Source organism: Macrotis lagotis, chromosome X, assembly GCF_037893015.1.
Source record: "Macrotis lagotis isolate mMagLag1 chromosome X, bilby.v1.9.chrom.fasta, whole genome shotgun sequence".
In the NCBI taxonomy this organism is placed as follows: domain Eukaryota; kingdom Metazoa; phylum Chordata; class Mammalia; order Peramelemorphia; family Peramelidae; genus Macrotis; species Macrotis lagotis.
Window position 1 is genome coordinate 667,868,989 of NC_133666.1, and position 23,048 is coordinate 667,892,036.

General features: G+C 38.8%; 1 protein-coding gene across 1 annotated transcript in view; it reads right to left on the reverse strand.

Moving 5' to 3' along the window:
- Positions 1 to 23,048, reverse strand: part of DNAH10 (dynein axonemal heavy chain 10) — a 154,816-nt gene that overhangs the window by 87,494 nt on the left and 44,274 nt on the right. The window contains exons 18-28 of the mRNA XM_074202238.1: positions 19,709 to 19,916; positions 19,201 to 19,357; positions 14,948 to 15,424; positions 14,684 to 14,842; positions 13,716 to 13,835; positions 12,976 to 13,078; positions 12,329 to 12,507; positions 10,021 to 10,232; positions 7,742 to 7,895; positions 6,155 to 6,388; positions 2,930 to 3,052 (exon numbers count right to left, since the gene is read on the reverse strand). Of these exons, the coding sequence (XP_074058339.1) occupies positions 2,930 to 3,052; positions 6,155 to 6,388; positions 7,742 to 7,895; positions 10,021 to 10,232; positions 12,329 to 12,507; positions 12,976 to 13,078; positions 13,716 to 13,835; positions 14,684 to 14,842; positions 14,948 to 15,424; positions 19,201 to 19,357; positions 19,709 to 19,916 (2,126 nt within the window). The remainder of the gene's footprint in view (positions 1 to 2,929; positions 3,053 to 6,154; positions 6,389 to 7,741; positions 7,896 to 10,020; positions 10,233 to 12,328; positions 12,508 to 12,975; positions 13,079 to 13,715; positions 13,836 to 14,683; positions 14,843 to 14,947; positions 15,425 to 19,200; positions 19,358 to 19,708; positions 19,917 to 23,048) is intronic.

Consider the following 23,048-nt stretch of genomic DNA (forward strand, 5'->3'; position numbering starts at 1 on the left):
GGTGCCCATTATCACCACTACTATTCAATATTGTATTAGAAATGTTAGCATCAGCAGTTAGAGAAGAAAAAGAAGTTAAAGGAATTAGAATTGGGAAGGAAGAGACAAAACTCTCACTCCTTTGCAGATGACATGATGGTCTACCTAGAGAATCCCAAGGAATCATCCAAAAAACTACTGGAAACAATTAGCAATTTTAGAAGTTGCAGGTTATAAAATAAACCCTCATAAATCCTCAACTTTTCTATATTTATCTAGCAAGAAACAGCAGGAAGAGCTAGAAAGAGAAATCCCATTCAAAGTAACCTCAGACAATATAAAATATTTGGGAGTCTATTTGCCAAGACAGACTCAGAATCTTTTTGAAAGCAATTATAAAACACTTCTCACATAAATTAAATCAGATTCAAATAACTGGGCAAATATCAACTACTCATGGATAGGTAGAGCTAATATAATAAAAATGACAATTCTACCATAACTAAACTATCTGTTTAATGCCCTACCAATCAAAATTCCAAAAAATTACTTTAACGAGTTAGAAAAAATTGTAAGTAAATTCATATGGAGAAATAAAAAGTCAAGAATTGCCAGGAGCTTAATGGAAAAAAAGCACAAAAGAAGGTGGCTTAGCCCTACCTGATCTAAAATTATATTATAAAGCATCAGTCATCAAAACTGTTTGGTATTGGCTAAGAAATAGAGTGGTGGACCAGTGGAATAGACTAGGTGTAAAAGCAGGAGATGATTATAGTAATCTGCTGTTTGATAAACCCAAAGAGTCTGGCTACTGGGATAAAAACTCCCTCTTTGATAAAAATTGTTGGGATAATTGGAAGTTAATATGGAAGAAACTTAGATTAGACCAACACCTCACACCCTTTACCAAGGTAAGATCCAAATGGTTACAGGACACAGACATAAAAAAAAATACTATAAGCAAATTAGAAGATCAAGGACTAATCTACCTGTCAGATCTATGGAAAGGGGAGCAGTTTATGACTAAGGAAGAGTTGGAGAATATCACCAAAAACCAATTAGATGGTTTCAATTACATTAAATTAAAAAGCTTTTGCACAGATAAAACCAATGTAACCAAGATCAAAAGAAATGTAGTAAATTGGGAAACAATCTTTACAACTAATGATTCTGACAAAGGACTCATTTCTAAAATATACAGAGAACTGAGTCATATTTTTAAAACAAAAAGCCATTCCCCAATTGACAAATGGTCAAAGGATATGCAAAGACAATTTACAGATGAGGAGATCAAAGCAATCCATAGCCATATGAAAAAATGCTCTAAATCATTAATTATTAGAGAAATGCAAATTTCTCTACCTCACACCTCTCAGATTGGCCAATATGACCAGAAAGGATAATGATCATTGTTGGAAGAGTTGTGGAAAATCTGGGATACTATTACACTGTTGGTGGAGCTGTGAACTCATCCAACCCTTCTGGAGAGCTATTTGGAACTATGCCCAAAGGGCAACAAAAATGTGCATGCCCTTTGACCCAGCAATACCACTACTGGGTCTATGCCCTGAAGAGATGAGGAAAAAGGGTAAAAACATTACTTGTACAAAAATATTTATAGCAGCCCTGTTTGCGGTAGCAAAGAATTGGAAATCAAGTAAATGTCCTTCAATTGGGGAATGGCTTAGCAAACTGTGGTATATGTATGTCATGGAATACTATTGTTCCATTAGAAACCAGGAGGGATGGGATTTCAGGGAAGCCTGGAGGGATTTGCATGAACTGATGCTGAGTGAGATGAGCAGAACCAGAAAAACACTGTACAGCCTAACAGCAACATGGGAGTGATGTTCAACCTTGAAGGACTTGCTCATTCCATCAGTGCAACAACCGGGAACAATTTTGGACTGTCTGCAAAGGAGAGTGCCACCTGTATCCAGATAAGGAGCTGTGGAGTTTGAACAAAGTGCAAGGACTATTCCCTTTAATTTAGAAAAAAACAGATAGCTTATTGTCTGATCTTGTTACCTCTTAGACTTCTCTTCTTTAAGGATATGATTTCTCTCTTATCACACCCAATTTGGATCAAGGTACAACATGGAAACAAAGTAAAGACTGAAAGTGCCTTCTGTTGGGGGGGTGAGGGAAGCAAGTTTGGGGGGAAAATTGTAAAACTCAAATAATATCTTTAATAAAAATAAATTTTAAAAAAATCCTGATCATAACTAAAAGAAAAGCTACCTACTGACTTTTTCTATATTATTAAGTTATTTAAAAATAAAATACATTGAAAATACAAAAAAACTAAATTTGATTCATAACTATTTACACTTAAATTAATTTCAACATAAATAGAATCATATTACTATTTCAGTATCTCTCTTTATATCTTCATCAGTATATCACTATTGTCATTTCTTTCCTCTTATCATTATCCACTTTTCCAGTTCTGTTTTTTTTTTACTTTACATTATTTCATGGTCTTTTAGATTTCTTTATATTCCTCACACTTGCCAACCATAATATTATTATGGTGTTCAATTACTGGAATGTTCCACAATTTATTTAACTATCCTCCTAACATTAGGTTGCATCTTTTGTTTAATTACATATAATGCTGCTTTGAAAAAATTTTGCACAGATAAAAATCTAGCATCTTTAGGGCATATCCCCAATTAATGGAATCACTGGGGCAAAGGGAATGACAAGATCATTAATTCTTACTACATACTGCCAGATCACTCTCCAAAAAGTTTCTATGATTTTACACTTCCACCAGCAATGCATAAGTGCATTCTTTTCCACACAAACTCTCAGCAATGAATTTGGTTGCTTTTAATTCTCTTTTGACAATTTGGTATGAAAGTGATACATAAAAGTGGCTTAAATATTCATCTCTTTAATTATTGACAAGGTAATAATTAACTGTTGATCATTATTAGATACTTGCCCTTTTAAAGACTCTGTCAATGTTATCAAATTTCTTTGCTTCATCTGGTAACTGTGATCGTATGTCTCCACCAATAAATATGCTTTCAAGATACATCCACTTCCTCTGGACCACCATCCATATCTAGAAGTGGACAGTATTATAAACACAGCACTGTGGATTCTATATATTTACACAATCTATCTTAGTAAAGCATGTATTATAATAATTATAATATAATATAAATAAAATTCACATAATGAATAACATGATGATAACAGACATTTGTATAGTACTTTTAAGATTTACAATGCACTTGACCTAGATTATTTCACTTGAGCTTCTCAACAACCCTGTGTGATGTTATGAAACAATGGGTTAATTTATTGGTCCTTCATGATCAGAAAACTCCTCTTTTTATTCTTTAATTCAATAAATATTTATTCAACATCCATGAGGGACAAGGAATGACTAGTTCCTAGGTCCAAAAAGATGAACTCAAACCCTGTCCTCGAGGGTCTTCCAACCAAATAATAATAAAGAGACCTAACATTTCTACCGTTCTTACTATGTGCTAGTCACTGGGCTGAGCACTTTACAAATGCCATCTCAACTGATCCTCACAATAGACCTGAGAGGAAGGGGCTATTATTATTTCCATATGACAGATGGGGAAACTAAGGCAAATGGAAGGGAAGTAACTTGTCCAGGGTCATACAGTCAGTGTCTGAGGTTGAATTTGAACTAAATTTTTCTGACACTCTAGGTTCTATATCACTTACCTGACTCAAATAAAAAAGAAAGGGATAGACACAATAGCTATAATACAAAACAGAATAGATGAAGGAGGATCAACGAGTTCAAAGTGTGAGGTGGAAGAAATCACTCTCAGCTGGGGGAAAAGTAATCAAGGAAAGCTTAGTAGAGGAGATGACCCAAGTTTCTGAAAGCAAGAAGTGTTTCTGGAGTTTGAACTTCAAGAGAAGCAGTAACAAAAGTAAAAACTAAGTAGAGGGCAGGATAAACACAAGGGCATTCATTACTCCAGTTTGGTTGGAAGACATGGGCGTACATGGGAGAGGGTCTTGTGAAATAAAACTATAGAGGTACGCAGTAGTCAGCTTGTGCAGTGTCTTGAAACTCTTCCCTTAAAAATCTTCAGTAGTTCTCCACTGGTTACCAAATAAGGTACCAACTCTTGGACTCAAAGCATTCTATAATCAACCTTCTATAAGCTACCTTCTCAGCCTTAACCTCAAACTACTTCCCTTTGAGGACTCTAAATTTAGTTTATCAACTGACTGACTACAAGATGAGGAGACAGCAGAAAAAGCAATGGCTCTGAAAAGGATCTGGGAGTTTTAGTAGAGTGCATTAGTAAAGGCTTCAGGTAGATTTCAGGTCACCAGAGTTTTGAAGAAAACAAAAGACTCTAAGAAGTCAAAGTGAGATAGGGTTGCATTCTAGGCATGGATAACAGCCAATATAAAGGCAGTGACATATGAACCATAAGGTGAACTGCAAGGAGGTCAACTATGACTGAGCTATAGAGTGGAGGAAGGAGAATAACACAAAGTTATATTTTTAAAAAGTACAATGAGGACAGGCTGTGAAAGGCTTTAAATGTGTCATAGAAGAGTTTCTTATGTTTTATCCTAAGGGAGCTATGATGGTTTACAGAATAGGGGATGGATGTGGTCGACTGCATAGTGAGAAAATCATTCGATGGGGGTGCCTAGAGCACTATCAACCCAAGAAGAGCCAACATCACCCCCCCAGTAACCAACAAAGCCAATGCTCTCTTGGGTAGCTTGACCAGAAAAGTAGCTTCTAGGAAGCCATCCCTGTGGTTCTTCCCTGATCAGACCATGTCTGCTTAAGGAAGTCACATTTTTAGGACATCAGTAAACTGGAGAACATCCAGAGGACAACCAGAATGGCAAAGGGACTTGAGGTCATGCCTTTTGAGAACACTGGATAGTCATCAAGGGAATCCTGGGAGTTAAGAAAAGTCTCTAAAGGAATGAGAGGGAGATGGATGAAGGAAAGATTTTAAAGGATTGCAGAATGGGGGCAGCAAGTGCACCATTTGGAGTCAAGTCTTAGCAGATAGTGCCCCTCATTTTTGGACAGTCCTTCCCCACATCCCCCAGACCTTGCCATACACTTGGTCAGTGACCCATTGACCTCCAGAGCTTTCCATCAGTCCCACAATGGAATTTTTCTCTGGGTGATCTCTTCTTTTTTTTTCAATTGAAATTTTATTTTATTTTTCCAATTACATGCAAAAATTTTTTTAACATTCACCCATTTGCAAATTTATGTGTTCCACATTTTTCCACATTTCTTCTTGAAGGGTAAACTCCTTGACATAAAGACCATCTCATGTTCTCTATTCATATTCACAACTTCCAACAACTAGTCCAATTCTTGAAACATAGTAATGGCTTATCAAATTTTTTTTATTCATTCATCCATTCATTCATCGAGGTAAGAGAGAAGGGGGGGAGCAGCTAGGTAGTGCAATGAATAGAGCACCAGCCCTGGAGTCAGGAGGACCTGAGTTCAAATTTGCCCTCAGACACTTAATAATAGCTATGTGACTTTGGGGAAGTCACTTAACCTTATTGCATTGCCAAAAAAAAAAAGCGAGAGAGAGATAAGAGGAAGGAAGGAAGGAAGGAAGGAAGGAAGGAAGGAAGGAAGGAAGGAAGGAAGGAAGGAAGGAAGGAATGATAGATGAAGACATGAACAAGTTTAGAGAAGTAGAAGAGAGATGTGAAAAATCATCTCATACCACCCAGAGGTTCTTGGAAAAGTAAGTGAGGCAAGTTCAAATTTAATCATACCCAAAAACAGAGAAAACCTAAACAGAAAGTAATTAAATTACAAGGAGAACCCCCACTCCTACATCCCAATGCCCACAATGCCACCATTATAAAGTGATTCTTCTAAGTTCAAAATTCCAATTTCTAAGTTCAAATTTGACCTCAGACATCTATCAGCTGTGTGACCCTGGGTGAGTCACTTAACCTGCTTGTCTCAGTTTCCTCATCTGAAAAATAGGGATCTACATCCCAGGTTGTTGTGAGGCTAAAATGAGAGAATATTTGGAAAGTACTTACACCACTAACTGGCACATAACAGATACTAGATAAATGTTCATTAGTATTAATTATTGCTATTCTCTTCACTGGCCCTAACAAACCTTGCCACATGAGTCGCTCTTGGATTTTTTCCCCTTACCTCAATAACTTCACCAATTAAGGAAAGAGTTTTTTCCCATTTGTGCACAGTATTCAGAAAGGGTCCAACAAATCGGCTTCCAGAAATGCTCTGCAGGTTAACAGTGTTGTCATCAAGACACTGGATGATCTCATCCACCGACCCTAAAATGTATCCTCGCTCTTGAGTTCCTTTAAAGTATTTAATGACAGTGAATTTCATATTTTCCCAGGTGTCTAATATGTCCTTGACACCCTGTTGGTGAATATTAAAAAAAAAAAAAAGATTCAATCCATCAGATCCTTGTAGTGGGCACTGATGATTAGAGATACAAACAAGTCTCAACCTCCTGAGGACCTCACACTCTAACAAAGAGTCAACATACACAAAATAAAGTGAATAACTTTATAGGCAAAATGCATACAAAATAGATTAAAAGTAACCTGTGACAGGAGAGGGGCCTTAGCCTGCAGGAAGAGGAGCCTGAGGTGAGGGAGGAAGGGCCCTGAGCACAGAAAGGACAGACAGGTTATGGAAAGGCCTGGAGATGGGAGAGGGGACAGCCCACATGAAGAATAGCAAGAAAGGACAGTTTATCTTGATTATAAAGTGGCAGGGAATCACTCCAAATACAGCTGGGAAGGTAGGATCAGGTTGTAAAAAACCTTGAAATTCTCTCTTCCCTCCAATTCTGCCATAAATTTCTGTTCTGTTATTTGGGGCAATTGAAAATAAAATTCAAGGCAATTCAATTCACTTATTGGAGCCTCTACTCCTATGAAAATCTGTGATTAGGCACCAGGTGGGGAAAATCAAATGAGAATTTTTAAATATTTTTAAAACTCTCAAGGGAGTTTATATTCTACTGGAGAAATACAACTTGTATGAAAGTAAATGTTCAGATCAAGAAATTGTGTTTTATCAATTTTCTTTTTGGGGGGGGAGCCAGAAAGACCCTGAGGTCGTCCCCTCCCAGACTGATTTTTTTAATTAGGTAAAAGAGGCCATTCTCTGCCTCGTTTCTTATTTCATCTTAATCACTGAATGGGCATTGCCTCCACAAAACTAAGAATTATTAAGGACCTCAGCTAAAAAGGCCAAGGTCTCCCACTGCATCCAGGACCTTCTCCAGTCATCCTGATCTGTATCTGGTCACTGGATCCAGATGATTCCAGAGGGGAAAGTGAGGCTACAGAACCCTCCCTTCCTTAAATGCATTCACTTGCATGTCACAACATCATCTCCCTGATGCCATGGTCCTCTTTGAGAATGAAAGAAAAACAGTTAGGAATAATGCAGCTAAGTGTTGCTGCCGTGGATAGAGTACAGTGCCTGTAGTCAGGAAGACTCATTTTCTGCATTCAAATCTGACCTCCAGACACTTGTTGACCTCAGTTTCCTCATCTACAAAATGAGCTGGAGAAGGAAATGGCAAACCACTGCATTATATTTACCAAGAAAACCCCTAATGGGGTCAAGAAAGAATTGAACACAAATAAAACAAGTGAAAAATAATACAAAAACAGGAATCATAGGAATAAAATGGCTTCTTTTGGAACAGAAATACATTTTTTCCAGGTTTTTATATTTGAAAATCAGCTCCCTCACCTTCTCAATTGTGATTTCCTTGACAGCAGAAACCACAATCTCTTGGATAACATCTGTATGCTTATGAAGTTCCATGGCAAACATATTTTCCAGAGTAAATGTTTGTGTCATCTCAAAAAATATGCCAGTTTTTTCCATAAGTTCTTTCCAATGTCTAAAAATGAACCATTATATGATCAGTCTTATTTAATCTATGCATGCAGTGTCATTCATTTACAGAAATACTGGCTGACCACTCTGTATAGGCTCTGGGTGGTCAGGGACTAGAAAGAAGGAGAAATGAAGTTGTTGTTTTTTTAAATGAAACAAAGGGGGCAGCTAGGTGGCGCCGTGGATAAGCAGCAGCCCTGGAGTCAGGAGGACCTGAGTTCAAATCCGACCTCAGACACTTAATAGTTACCTAGCTGTGTGGCCTTGGGCAAGCCACTTAACCCCATTTGCCTTGCAAAAACAACAACCAAAAAAAAAAAAAATGAAACAAAATCCTTACCCTTAAGGAGTCTTCTATTTTAGTAGATAGGAGAGAATACCCAGGTATGCAAATAATTTACAATTCAATCTAAGCAGCATTTCTTAAGCATCTACTGTGTGCCAAAATATATAGTAGGCACTTAATAAATGCTTGCTGCCTGATTTCTAGCACTGGAAATATAAAAACATTAAAACAACATTAAGAAAAACAATTATATATCCATAATAACTAGAAGAAGGTAGGAGCACTAAGAGCTGGGGAAATCAGGAAAAGTCTCATGAAGGAAAGAGTAGAGCTCTAAAATAAACTAGGAATTCTAAGAGGTAGAAGCCTAGGCATGAGGCACTGCCTGGGATAAGGCAAGGAGGTGGGAGATGCAATACTGAGCTTAGGGAACAGTTGGACTACCTGAAAGGGAGTCACTTGAAACAAATCTCTAAAAGGGAGGCTTGAGCCAGAAGGGAAAGAACTTTAAAGGCAAAGCAGAGGGAGGAGCTTTGCATTGTATCCTAACCTTGGTAGAAAACCCATGAAGTTTCCTGCCCAGGGCAGTGAGGGACAGACTGTGTGGAAGAGGTTGGAGGCAGAATCAGATGATCATGACACGGAAACTCTTCAGACAGGAAAAAAAAGAGGACTCCAGGAAGCTGCAGGGTGGTGATCTTGTTTACAGATCTTGTCATCTACTGCCCCCAGTAGCAATACCCAGTGAAGCTACTTCTTCCAGAGACCCAGCAGGACCTTCGGGATCACCAGATTATGTCCAGGTTAGATCATTAGCCTTGCAGGACCAACTCGGAGCAAGCCCAGCAAAAACACAAAATCGCCTCTCCAGAAGACACAAGTGGGCCTGCCATAACAGAGGCATCAGCGGCGCCCTTCATCTATTTGTCCTAGTTATTTTTCTTACTAACGGTACCTGTGTATCCGGGGAAATGTCCCAGTTGGATAGGAAAAAATGTCGCATCGCTACTTTTCTAACTATCTTATTGCATGCCTTTGATCTAAATTAATTGCATCCTCTGATACAATGAATAAAGGTAAACTAAGGTAAACTAAAGTTCGCATGGCCTTTTTGTGCCCAACCTATGGTAGAGTTTTCCAAGTTCATGTTGGTCTGATCAGCCAGAGCCGAAAACATTGTAATTTGTCTTAAACATAGGGATGTCATTTTGGTCATCGGTGATAACTAAAGACAAGAACCAATCAAAGGTAAGCCTAAAGATGAAGGTTCTTGAGCTATGGCTTTGAGTGAATATAAATCCACAGAATACACTGGACCTGAAGCAGGCAGCATTGTCTGGGGAGACTCACTCTCTGATTTGAAGGGTAAAGAAAACAGAACTAGGAAGGCAATATACATAAATATTATGAAAATATAACAAAAACACTATTAATGGCAATGTCCAATCTCAATCTCCAGTAGAGAAGTGGGGGCCAATAGGGGCTGGATGTTGCATATGCTGTCAGACAAGGTTACTTCTTGGTTACAAGAGAGGATTCACTGAGAAGAAGAGAAACACTGAGAAGCTACTGTATGTAAAAATCGAAAGATGATTATAAGGTATTTTTTTTAATAAGGAAGGGTTGGATGAGATGACCTATAAGCCCAACACTGAGAAGCTATAGAGTCAAGATACCCACAGTACCCACACTGGCCTAGGAGTCAAGAAGACCTGGGTTCAAATCCAGTGTCACTAGTCATGTGTCCCTGGCTATCTTTCTGTGCCTCAGTTTCTTTACCTATAAATTGTAGGGGACAGGGAGGAGGAAGGAGAGGAAGGGGCATGTTTCAAATAGAACAGACCTCTCTCTCAGAGCTTCATTCTTCAAGTCTAGAAGCAAAGGAATAGAATCTTTAAATGCCTTCATTCTGCTTTCCAAATAAAAGGCTACCGACAAGCTTCGCACATGTCTAGGAAGTTTTCTGAGGGCTTTGAGGAAGCCCTCAATTCCTTCCTGGAGAAACTGAACGTTCAAGTTAATCCACAATGTCTGAGACCATTCTTCTTTGGCAGCCTAAGAAAACACAGCAGGTTCAGTTAGCAAGATATCCCTTAGACAACAACACAAATTGAATTTTAGGAAGTCTAATTTTCACTATCTTTTTTTTCAATTTAAAAAATCTTTTGGTAAGGGTTGTTTGAGAGAAGTAGGACCTCATATCATTGGCCAGTAGGTATCCTCTTACTGAAGTAAGAGTAGAAGAACTACAAAAGAACTACAAAACGTGAAAACAATTTCTTATATTCAAACAATTCTTTCAAGATTTATTTTATAGGGGAATTGGTTCTATGTACTTATACTGTTGCTTCTTTCAATTTGTATGTTCTCTGACTTTTTAAAGTGCTTCCAAAGTTTTTATGTGGTTATAAGAATTATATATAGCCTATACAGTATTTTCTCTATTAATGTCTTTTCTCAATATTTTCTGAATTAGTAAACAAATCATAATCAACTTTGAGAACAGATATAGTAAAGCTTGATTTGATATAACTGTGAAAAGGATTAACTTAAGTCTGTGAACAAAATTTCAAATATGAGGGAATTGTTATGACTTGCATCTCAAATACTGTACCTCCTGAAATATCTTTTGACGTAGGGTTAATTTAATTTCACAAATAAAGCTAATTAATGAAAAAAAAATCTTTTTGGTGGGGGGGAGGCAAGATTGGGAGAAAAATTGTAAAACTCAAAACTCAAATAAAATCTTTATTAAAAAATATTTTTAAAAGAGAAATTTCTGATTTGAGGGTTTTGCAAGCATAAGCCCATTGTATGGAAGAACAACAAGCAACAGGTCTAAAAAAACAAGGTTTTTTTGAGTTTCCAAAGAGACAAAAAAGGATGGTTTTTGCAAGTATCCCCTGTAATCTGTAGGTGTAAAGTGTTTTCCCCTCTTTCATGCACTATGTAAATGTAAGTTATTCTCTATGTAGTAAATCTTAGCATCAATAGACTTACAAAGACTTATTTTTTTAAACTGAGGCCTGTTCTGCTATCTGGTGGACAGAACTCTTCCAAAATAGCCATGCAGACAGGAGGTGATTGAATGACCAATAACTGAGGCTAACAGTTATCTTCTAGTAGTGACAGGTTGTCTAAGGAGATCTAACTTAGGGGAGATTACAAAGAGCTGAATTTAGATTGGATAATCAAAAACTTCCAAACAAAAGGGGATGGGCTGATTAGGGTCAATTTTGTTAGAAGTCTGCAAGCAAAGATTGGAGAAGCTAGGTCCTGATTGGGTTGGGTGGCCATTTGGGTCCCTTTCCAACTTCTAAACTGCTTAACTCTATACTATGAGCTAAACTCACATTGATATGACAGAATTCAGTTAAAATAAATGATTTTAATTATACATATATAACCTGTATCAGATTGATTCCTGCCATGAGGAGGGAAGGTAGTAGAAAAATGTGGGAACTAAAAGCTTGCAAAAGGATGAATGTTCAGGGAGCTAGGTGGCACAGTAGATAGAGCACCAGCCCTGGAGTCTGGAGGACCTGAGTTCATATCTGACCTCAGACACTTAATAATTACCCAGCTATGTGACCTTGGGCAAACTTAAAAAAAAAAAGGATGAAATGTTCAAAACTATCTTTGATGTAATTAGAAAAAAAAATAAAATGGGAAAACAAAATAGAATATATTATTTATTAATGTATTTATAATCCACTATATTTTTTACATTTCAACTATTTAAACGATAATGTAGACAAATGGGGTCAAACTCAAATAGATAAAGAGGTGAGGGGAGGAACATCAGTGACTTGGAAAACTCAAATTAACATTATCTATGTTGTCATATATTTATATTCATTGTGTTAAACATTTCCCAATTTCATTTTAATCTTGTACAGATAAAACTTAGTTATGTGAATTTGACAACTCTGGGATAGATGATAACCTGAATTCATATGAAGTATGAAGATGACCATTGACTTACTCTGAGGACTGGTTTGCTCCAACTCCATAGCACAACAAAGGGTAGAGAGTCTTAGAAAACAAGAATTAGAAAACCCTATTCTGGTCTTGGGATGAGTCAAATTTCTGCTGAGCCCAGGTGTTTCCGATATTTCTAGATCTACCTGCCTGCCTATAGGGTGACTTACCTTCTGTGCAGCATAAATGTCAAAGATTTGCCTCAATCCGGCCATTTCTCTCTGTACTTTCAATAGTTCTGGGTACATCGTAATTGGAAGATCAAAGAGCTTTTCAGCATTAGCCAGCTCCTGGCGGTTTTTTTCATGCTTCAGCATCTCCTTCTCAAACACAGCTAAGAGTTCCATTCCTAGAAAAAAGGTTCATAAGTTCCCAGTCACAGATAGATTGCATAAAATATTCCATCTACTGGCTCTGAAAACCTGGGATATTAACCCCTAGTTAATTCTGTCTTGAGGCTTTCTTGGTTTTCCTTAAGTCTCAATGAAAATCTCACCTTCTACAAGGTGATTCCAGTCTCCCTCTATGCTAACTCCAATGCTGATGATTATCTCCAATGTATCCTATCTATAAAACCTTGTTTGTAGACAGTTGTTTGCATGCTGAATCTCCCAGTGGACAATGAGTGACAACAGTAGATATTTAAAATTGCTTAATGATAACTTAACTCTTGGGTTCCATATTTACATCCATTATAAATATCTTGGAAAATGATATCAGAGAAATAATTCTATGCCTGGGAAATTATATGGTGATTTCATGAATGGATAGTGACTGTTTCTCCAATGAAATTCTTATTCATAATCCATTTCCTCACCTTTATCAAGATTGTCACCGACAGAACCAGGACCTTCCTTGTAAAAACGACTCGAAAAGTCCAATATCTCATGACTATAATCTCCAATTTGGTTGCGAGTGATCTGAGAGAGCAATTTGGATGATTAGCTATTATAGTAATAATAATGAGAATAACTCACATTTGTATAACATCCTACAGTTTGGGGCTTTTTTAAAAGATGTAAGCCCTCTCCTTCCATAACTATTGAAGGGGTTAGGGCACATTTTTTTTTTTGGCTTTTGCAAGGCAATTTGCCCAAGGTCATTATTAATTAGGTAGCTATTAAGCTAGGTAATCATTAAGTGTCTGAGGCCAGATTTGAACTCAGATCCTCTTAACTCCAGGGCCTGTGCTCTAACCCCTGCTCTACCTAGCTGCCCCTTAGGGCACATATTCTTGTTCACATTTTACAGATGTGGAAGCTGAGACCCAGAAGGATTAAAAGGGAATGTTTATAGCTTTAAGATTTGAAAAGTCTTTACATGATATCACATGATCCTCACAACAATCCCATTTTATATTCTAACTCCATTTTAAGGATGAAGAAATCAAAGCCCAGAAAGACTTTCTTAAGTGTCTAAATTCAAATCTTCTGGACTCCCAGACAAGGAGTCCATTCCACACCGGGCTGCACCTGGCTTGTTCCACTGGACCATTCCCCATTCCTTCATTTCCCCTTTTTCCTTCATTGTACTTATAATGTAAACCAAAAAAAGTACCTCTGTAAATGTCTTCTTGATTCCCCCAAGAGCATGTTCTACTTCCACTGATTCTGCAAAGAGGTTTTTCCATATGTCCTCAATGTGTGAAGCTAGTTCTTTCTCCTCACCTTCTGTAGGCTGATAAAACACATGGCAAAGCTCCAGATATCAGTTTCCAGTGGGTACTCACTCCCTGTCTCACTCTCTTATTCTTTGATCAGGACTGACTTTCTGGCCCATAGAAAGGCCTGTGCTTGCCCACCAATGCTTGAACTTTGCCACTTGCTTTACTTCTGTTCCCAGCTCAGCCTCCAAAGTCCATAGGAAAGCAGTAAGGTCAGCCACAACTTCTCGAGTTCTGTGCATTTTTCTCTCTCCGCCCTATCAAAACTTTTCTCTCTCCACCCTATACAAACTTTCATCTGGTGGTCAGCCATCCACTCTCTAAGGTGGGAGGCCCTTCTTGACAGCCTCATTGCCATGACTGTCCTTCCACCCTTCAACATTCTAGGCCAACCCTCCATTTCCATTACTATGTCTTTGCAATAGCTGTCCTTCTGCCTGGAATGTCTTCCCTCCCCATCTCTGCCTTTAGAGATTCTTCCAGGCTCCACTCAAGCCCCCACCTTTTCCATGAAGCCTTTCCTTCTCACCCTTCTCAAAGTGGGAACATTTTGTATTTCTTTGTATTCATTTAGATACATGGAATGTTGGGCCACCATCTCTTGCCCCCAGTAAAATGGAGATTCCTTAGGAGTTAAGGTTTTTTTTTCTTTGAATCCCCATTACCCAACACATAATAAATAGAAACAACTCTGAGCAGCATGCTATAGACAGGACAAAAAGGAAGTGTTCACTAAAGACAGTAAAAAAAGATGAAGAGCTCAGGGAGCCAGGGAACTTCAGGCCATCTTCTATCTTTCTAAACACAATTTTGACTACGTGGCCCAGTCACAAAAATGTTTAGGAAATGCAAAATCACTTACATAGATGTCGTACATTGCCAAGGTCCGGTATCTCTCTTGAATATCCTTAATTCTCAGTTCCACTAAAAAGGAAATGTTTCTAATTTCAGCAATTGTCCCAAGGACAAATTTGAGATCTTCCAGACTAGTGGGAGGCCTCTTGAGATTTTTTGCCAGGATCTATAAAGAAACAGTAGCAAGACTTTATGAGCAAAACAGTTCAGAGTGAAGATTGTTGATGAGATGGTCTTTTTTCCCATTGGCAGGAACAGAGCAATCACATACCTCAAGCTCCTCGTGGAGAAGGAAGAGCTCCTCCCTGGCTGACTCGCTAAGAAGTCTTCCCAGAGAAACCACCCAGGACTTGGCGCTCTCCTGTACTGTGTAGGCCAATGGCCCCAGCTGGAGGCGGATGCACTGGTCATCCTTGATCAGGGACTGCCGCGTCACATCATGGGCTATCTTTGAATAGAACTGCAGCTTGTCATCATAGGCCACACAGGGGGGCTTCTTGGCAGCAAACTTCTCCATGACGATGGCCTTGTCCAGTTTCCAAAGGGGACGATAGCGTTTCCATTTGTGCAGGTACTTTATGAGGCTGACCAGGACCCTATGCACATTCTGGGGGATCATGATGGCCTGTTCCATGATCTGGGGGTTCTGGTATATGTCATCATAAAAACTCAGTGTGACGAGTTCCTCCTCTTCACCTTTTTGGGGGGGACACTCAATGCAGGTACCATTCATCCATCGAACAAATTGCTTAGAGATTCAAGGGGAGAAAAGGAAAAAAAAAGGTTTAGGCACAGGCTTTGAAGTTTCTAATGTTGGCAAATGAATTTTAATTCTTCCTTGCTAAAGATGAATAATAACAGAGGTTCTTAAGGTAGAGGAGAATGGGGAATGTGGATGGAGAAAAAAAATTACCTCAAACTGAAATTCTGCAAATTCTTCCAATTTTTTTAAAAAATACATTTCTGAAAAGGGGTCCCTAAACTAACTTGTCCAAGGAGTCCAGGACACACAAAAAGGCTGAGAACACCTGAACGTGAATGATGTCATCTAGGGGTACAACACTAATCTCATTACAGGCTGCATCACCCCCATCCCCAAATGAGATCTCTTTGAAAGGAAAAAAAAAATTAAAACAGCTATACACCAAAACAGAGTGGTGCAGTAGTAAAGAACAGCTTCAGAATCAGGATGACCTGGATTCAAGTTTCACCTCTATCCCATACTGGCTTCATCACCCTCAACAAGTCACTTAACTTCTTAAATGTCCCCAAGCAACTCTTTAGGACTGTGCATTGACCTTCACAGGTAGAGAAGGTTTCCTTATTGGAAATTTCCTATTAACTCCCTAAAATGAAATCAATGTCCCATACCAAAAAAACAAAACAAAATGACAGCTCATGATCATTATTTCTGTTTGACTGCAGAGGTCACTGGGATGTACTCAAACTGAGTAATTTGCCCGATCCTACTGATCAGAGGTTAGACTGGGCTCTGGCTCACACACCAGTGACCCTTGGGTTATAAAAGAGTCAGTTTGGATTATTGTTCTTTTTTTATGTTTCTGCAAAGCAAATGGGGTTAAGTGACTTGCCCAAGGCCACACAGCTAAGTAATTATTAAATGTCTGAGGTCAAATTTGAACTCAGGTACTCCTGACTCCAGGGCTGGTGCTCCATCCACTGCACCACCTAGCCACCTCAATTTTTTCTTTTTAAAATAAAAGAATTGGTCCTCAATATTTAATATAAATTACAGCCTGGATTTTTAAAAAAAAAAGTTATAGTATGATAAGACAGAATGAAAATAAAGATCTAGCACCTGCTGCCTCCCTCCCTGAAGCGTTGTGAGGATCAAAAGAGAAAACACATGTAAAATCTTCTGTAAACCTTAGAGGAGAGATTGGGTCTGTGATTTCATTGATGTAGGGACCTCCTGGAGGAGGAAATTCTCTCCATCAATGCAGACTGGCATCTGCTCTAAGAGCTTACAGAGTTTAAAGGTAAGTCAAAGGCCACTGGGTGGGGCCATAGTGCACAGACCTAAATTCAAATAAAACTTCAGTTACTTACTAGATGTTTGACCCTAGGCAAGTCATCTGAACTTCTCGCTTTTTTATCTATAAAATGAGGGTAAATAATAGTCCCTGATTTGCAGTGTTGTGAGGATCGATTGAGTTAACATAGAAAGTACTTTGCAAATATTAAAAAGCTATATAAATGCTAGTTGTTATCATTATTATTGCTATTATTCCTTGCTCCATACTGGCTCTCTCCACAATGCAATAACACAAAGCACTGTGGACTTGCCAAGGAAGGCCAAGCCCAGGGAGCCTGCCTCTGAACATGGGTGATGATGGGAAGAGCATCACTTACTGCAGGGTAAAACTTTTGAATTATTGGCTATTACACCAGAATTGAGTCATTAAGTGGCCCAATCACCATTCACTCAAGCAGTGTGAACCAAAGGGAAGAAATGCTGTACGCTTCCAGGTTGGGAAGCCCCTCGCCCACCATGCCTATGACCTTGCTATCCAATCTTATGTCCATTGAAGAATAGGAACTCTTAGGTAAAGGAGGACTGGAAATGAAGACCTTGTGACATTATAAAAGCTGAGGGGTATTGTCAGAGCACAGGGATGGCATCTAATGGCTTAGCTCAGTCCCAAAGAGCAACAAGGAAGACCCGTCTAAGCAAAGGCTCAGCTTGGGAGCTAAGACCATGAGAGCCACACGTTCACTGGTTATGCTACATATAGCTGTGAACTTGGTGGGACAAATGTTTGCCCCTCTGTAGGGAGAGTCTTGCCCCACTTTGGAGGAACATTTTGTACCTCTGTGCTTGCTATATCATGCTGGTAAATATACTTTTGTAAAAGCTAATTGATGAATGATGCAAACTGAGAGTGGGGTGATAATCAATGAACCAATTAATATAGGGGAGATACTCATTGTAACAGGTGGTTGATAATGAGGAAAACACACTGGAATTGGGGCTTAAGCTGATAGTATTAGAACACTATCATGACCCTTCATGGATACTTTAGGATTTTTAAGGAGAGATTAGCTTCTTCTAGACAGTATAAGTTAGAGTTGGGATAAAGATGCCCAGATTTTATTCCTTTCAAAAATAATTCTTGGTAACTGAGGGTATCAGGGCAGGCTCCTTGTAGAAGGTGGTGTTTGAACTATACTTTGAAGGCAAAATCAAGGACAGAGAACATCTGAGGCACAAGAAGTGGTCTGTGAAGGGGTTCCAAGACAAGGGATGGAATGTCAAATATGGAAAACAATTAAAAAAAAGCTAAACTGGCTGGAATGAAGAAAATGTAAAAGGAAAAAAATATTCACTGAGCTCAGAAAGGTGAACTGGAGTCAAATTTTAAAAGAATTTAAATGCCAAACTATACTGGAGGCAATAGGACGCCATTAATTCTTCTTCAGCAAGAGAATCCCCATGGCTAAACAGGAGAGTAGTAGAGGGAAGTAACAGAGGGAAGAAGGTATTGTGATAATCCAAATGGACAGTGATAAAGGTGATGAAGATGTTATTAGAGAGAAGATGGAATGAAGAGATATGGACCAAGGTGGAATCCACCAGATTTGCACTTGATGACTTTGGGGACAGGGGGAGGGAAGGGTGGAGAATGACTCCCAAGGGTGTCAACAGGGCCTGTCCAGGAGGGTTTGTCCCTATCTTTCAGGATGTGCTTTCCTTTTTTCAAATATTTGACACCTTCTATCTCAATGGGTCTCCAAGTTCACTGGTGCTGTTTTATTCAGTTCAACTCAAAAAAAAGTTTTTGTTTTTCTTTATTTCAAGATTTATCAGCACAGCTTAGCCTTGAGTTCTCTTTCTAATTCTCCCCCAGCCTAGTCCCTTCTGTGATTAGTTGCATATAGTTTCCAAATCACTGGTCAGGTTCATGCATAAGGGCTTCTGGGAAAGAATCGGAGTAAAGGGAAATGGACATGTGGGACTCAAGCTGTGACTTCAATTAAGCTTAGAAGTCCCTTTTTAACCAGGAAGAAATAGAGGTCCAAAGTGATAGAGGCCCAAGGTCACACAGAGAGGATGAAGAAGCAACAGAGCATGGACCCAGGGAGTTTCATTCCCAATCCAGTTCTCTTTCCACTACAGATATCTGCCATGTCCTATGTTAGGTGTCATCACACAATAGATTCATAATTACTGGTCTCCCACAACCTGGAACACTCTGCCCCATTACCTCAGCCTCTTAATTTTCCTGACACAGCTCAGTTCAATCCCTCCCCACTACAGGATCCCTTTCCCTGCACCACTCCCCAAGGTGCTAATGAGTTCCCCCGTTTAGATTTTCTTCATCTGTTCTGTGGAGAGAAAGAGAAACACAGAGAGTCAGAAAGAAACAGAGATATGGAACAAGGTGACAGAGACAGAGACAGAGAGAGAAAGAGAGACAGAGAGAGAGAATGACAATGGTCAATCTAAGAATGTAGATGGACTTTAGGGTTAGGAGAGAGCATTGGAGCCATCACAGTACTCACCTTAGTCACTTCTACACAGTCTCTGACACAATGGACACACAATTTATCGATCTCATTTGCACTGGGATGAAGAATGATCTCAGGAGCACTTAAAATAGTTTCAGTTTGGAATAAAGGGACATTCCCAAGAACTAATGTATTGAATGACTGCAAATTCCTGGTGGGGGAAAGAAAGAGTCTTAGTTGACTTGTTTTCATAGAAAAAAGTAAATGTGGCCAAGTAAACCAAAGAGCCAAGTGTATCCAACACAGTAATGAATGTCTAACACTCGGGGAGGAGTGAAGTTACTATTAAATGAGCATCCTGGAGTTGGGTATATTTTGGGGAAGGCCAGTAGGGAGGCAGAGTTCTGGACCTCCAATTTCAAGGGAGGAAGACAGCTCTGGGCTCTCAATCTCCATGTAATCACACTAACAATGCAAGCAGGAGGCGGATAGGTACCAATTTAGAAGCAATGGTTTACAAATAACATAAACATGCTAGACCAAGGTTTTTAGATTAACTTACTTTAGGACTAATCTTGTTAAGGCTTCATAAATTTTATTTTCCCAGTACAAATAGTAGGGAGCCAATTTGGGGGCCTTGCCTGTGTTTGTGTGGATCACCAGGCCCTCTACTTTGGTGAGCAGAGGCCCTATAGCAAAGTATTTTCTGACCATGTGATCCAAATCTTTGGCTCTTTCATGCTCAATACATTCAAAGAATTCCTTCACACCTGCAAAAAAGGTCACAAGTTTAATGTTATATATTAATCATGGAAAATTTTAATGTCTACTTAGTTATTTTTGCTATAAATTTTCATTGATAATTTTTTTTTAGGTTTTTGCAAGGCAAATGGGGTTAAGTGGCTTGCCCAAGGCCACACAGCTAGGTAATTATTAAGTGTCTGAGACCGGATTTGAACCCAAGTACTCCTGACTCCAGGGCCCATGTTTTATCCACTGCGCCACCTAGCCACTCCCTCGCTGATAATTTTTTGAAGAAAATACTAAGAATATTTTTTAAAAAGATTTTTCCATCCAATGAAGCAATTCCACCAAATAGACTCATATCTTTACAACCAAAAAATAATTGATGTGAAAGCAATTCTTTTGTGAACAATGAGAGAAAACTATCTTTTTTCTGGGAAAAAAAAACAACTTAAGTTGTTGTTTCTATGGAACAGTTATCTTTGAGTCTCATCTGAGACCCTGTGGTAAATTTTCTGTGTTCCACCCTCCATTTCCTCTCTGTCTTTTCTTAGGTAACTTGAATCTCTGTATTCTGACTCCCAGAGATAGAATACTTTCATCATCCCCCTACCTTCATTCATGCATTCTCTTAAAATGACAATTTATTATTATCTCATTTGAAACTTGCAACAACTGTCATTCACTTATTCAAACATTCATTTATTCATTTATTGTGCTATTTGCTTTGTATATATCCTGGATTTATTGATCTGTGAACATCTGGTATCTCTACCTTCTCAAACAGAATCTAAGCTCTACCTTTATATTTGTAAATTCATTTGTAAGTGGATTTGTAAATTCATTTCATCTCCAATTCATCAATCAACAACTTTAAGAAACTATGCTATAGCCTTATCAAAATGTGCAGACAAACCCTTAATCATTCTGGTTTTGTGATTCGGGCAAGTACTGAACCAGATAGTTGGGGGGCAAGCTCCTGAGAGGAACCACATTTGAAAAGTTGGAGGTTTGGAAGACCCAGTTACCAATGTGAGAGTTGTAGAGATATCCTTAAAAGAGATGACACTATGGCTTGGATTTCTCTGAGCATATCCAGTTTTAACAGAGTCACTTTGAGGGACCTTTGAACATGCCTAGTTTATCTAATATGAAGCCCCTGCATTTAACATGGGGGGGGGTCTCCTTTGATTGGCTACCTGCATCTTTAAAATTGATGGGCTAATGACTTTTATCCAACACGGATGCCATGATCTGAACTACTAAAAGGAAAAGGACAAGCCTTTCCTTGCTTGCCTCTCTTCTATCCCATCTCCAAGAAATGAGCCTAGTAATGTTTGTTTCTGGTTATTCATCCTCGGTTTCTGGTACCTCACACAAAACAAGTACCATTATCATACAGTTATTTAGAAGACAACCTAACATGAACATCAGATGGTGCCAGAGAAAGTTGTGATGCTAGAAGATGTGGAAAATAAAAATTCATACAGGGTGTCATCTTCCTTTCCCTTAAGAAACGTTTTTTAAATATCTCTATTTCGAATAGCTTGACTTAGATTTTCTATAGCAAAAAAGAATCAATCTGTGTGTATGGAAATCAATCATGTGTTGTCTTTGGCCTTTGATCACCTCTGAGTGATCCCAGAAAACTATCAGTCATCTTTATATTTCTTATTGACAAAGCTAAAGACCCCTGGACAATGAATTATGTTCCCTCCATCTGTAAGTGGAAGCCAACATATAGTAATACAACTGTTTTTAGTATGACAATCTCTGCTTGAAGATCTCCAACAAGGGAGAAGCCTCCCTCTCTCAAGGTAGCCCATCTATTTTGGGACAAGGAAGTATTTTCTGAAGTCTCTCTTAAAGTGCTCTGGGCACCACTACTCTGGTTCTGCCCTCCAGTGCCAAAGAGAAGCAGTTTCATGAGATCATCCCTCCTCCATACAATAGTTTTATATATCTTTTATTTACAGGTAGAGAATTACAATAATAATTATAATCATAATAATATTTTAAAGCTTGAAAAGTGCCTTCCATAATTATTCATACAATAATCTTTCAGACACTTGAAGACAGCTATCTTCTCTCCCTTCCACCTTCTCTTCTTCTGGCTAAAATCTTCCATCTCACTCCTGGGCTCATTCTATGGACTTCATCCTCCTCCTCCTCCTCCTTCTCCTTCTTGCCTGTCACTCTCCCACCCCAGACATCTACTCTCTTGATTGACGATTCCTTCCTTGGGACCATTTCAGAAAAGATTTCAGCCACAGTTCATCTCACTTATTCCTTGGGTTTCTCCTCCTCCTGTCCGGTCTCATTGCATTATCTTCTTTCACCAGAATGTAAGTTCCCGGAGGGCAGGGACTGCCTTGTCTGCTAGGATCTTAACATAACATCTGGTACATAATAAGCACTCCATCAATGATTTCTCTTTCTATCTAGCCCCTGCACCCTTAGAGTTATCCTCTTCTGCGCCCAGAAGTAGACCCAATACTCCAGATTAGATTGGAAGGACATCACCCCGCTCCCCCCATTCCTAGAAGCCATGACTCTCTTCATGCAGCCCTTTTGGAGGCCACATCACACAGCTGACTCATATTGAGCTTGTAGTACACGAGAAACCCCACATCTTTTTCAGAACATCTGCTGCCTAACCATGCCTCCACCATTTTGTACTTGTGATGTTCATTTTTTTGTATCCATGTCTAAGACTAATGTATTTATTTATCCTAATGAATTTCATCTCATTAGGCTCAGCCTGATGCTCTGGCCTGTCAAGTTTCTTTTGGCCAAGTTCAGATTCCTGGGATTCAGTATTCCACTGGAGACCTCCTGCCATGTTGACAGAGAACCACTGACAGTCACTCCTCTTTCTGTTTGTTCAACCAACTAGTTCTGAATCCATTTGACTGGATTATTGTCCAGTCTATAAATCTCTTCATCTTCTCCACAAGAATAACAAGATTCTTTATCAAAAGTTTGGGGAGGGGGAAAGAAGAGGGATTAAAATTTAAGAATTACCTTAAAATGTCTTATTCACAATGATATTCATGACATAAACAAAAATTACTCGAGAAAATTACTAAATAACTGAGTTAAAAAAGCACAGTCATAACAACAGATTTTTTTTTCAGAAAATAGAGGAAAAAATTTCA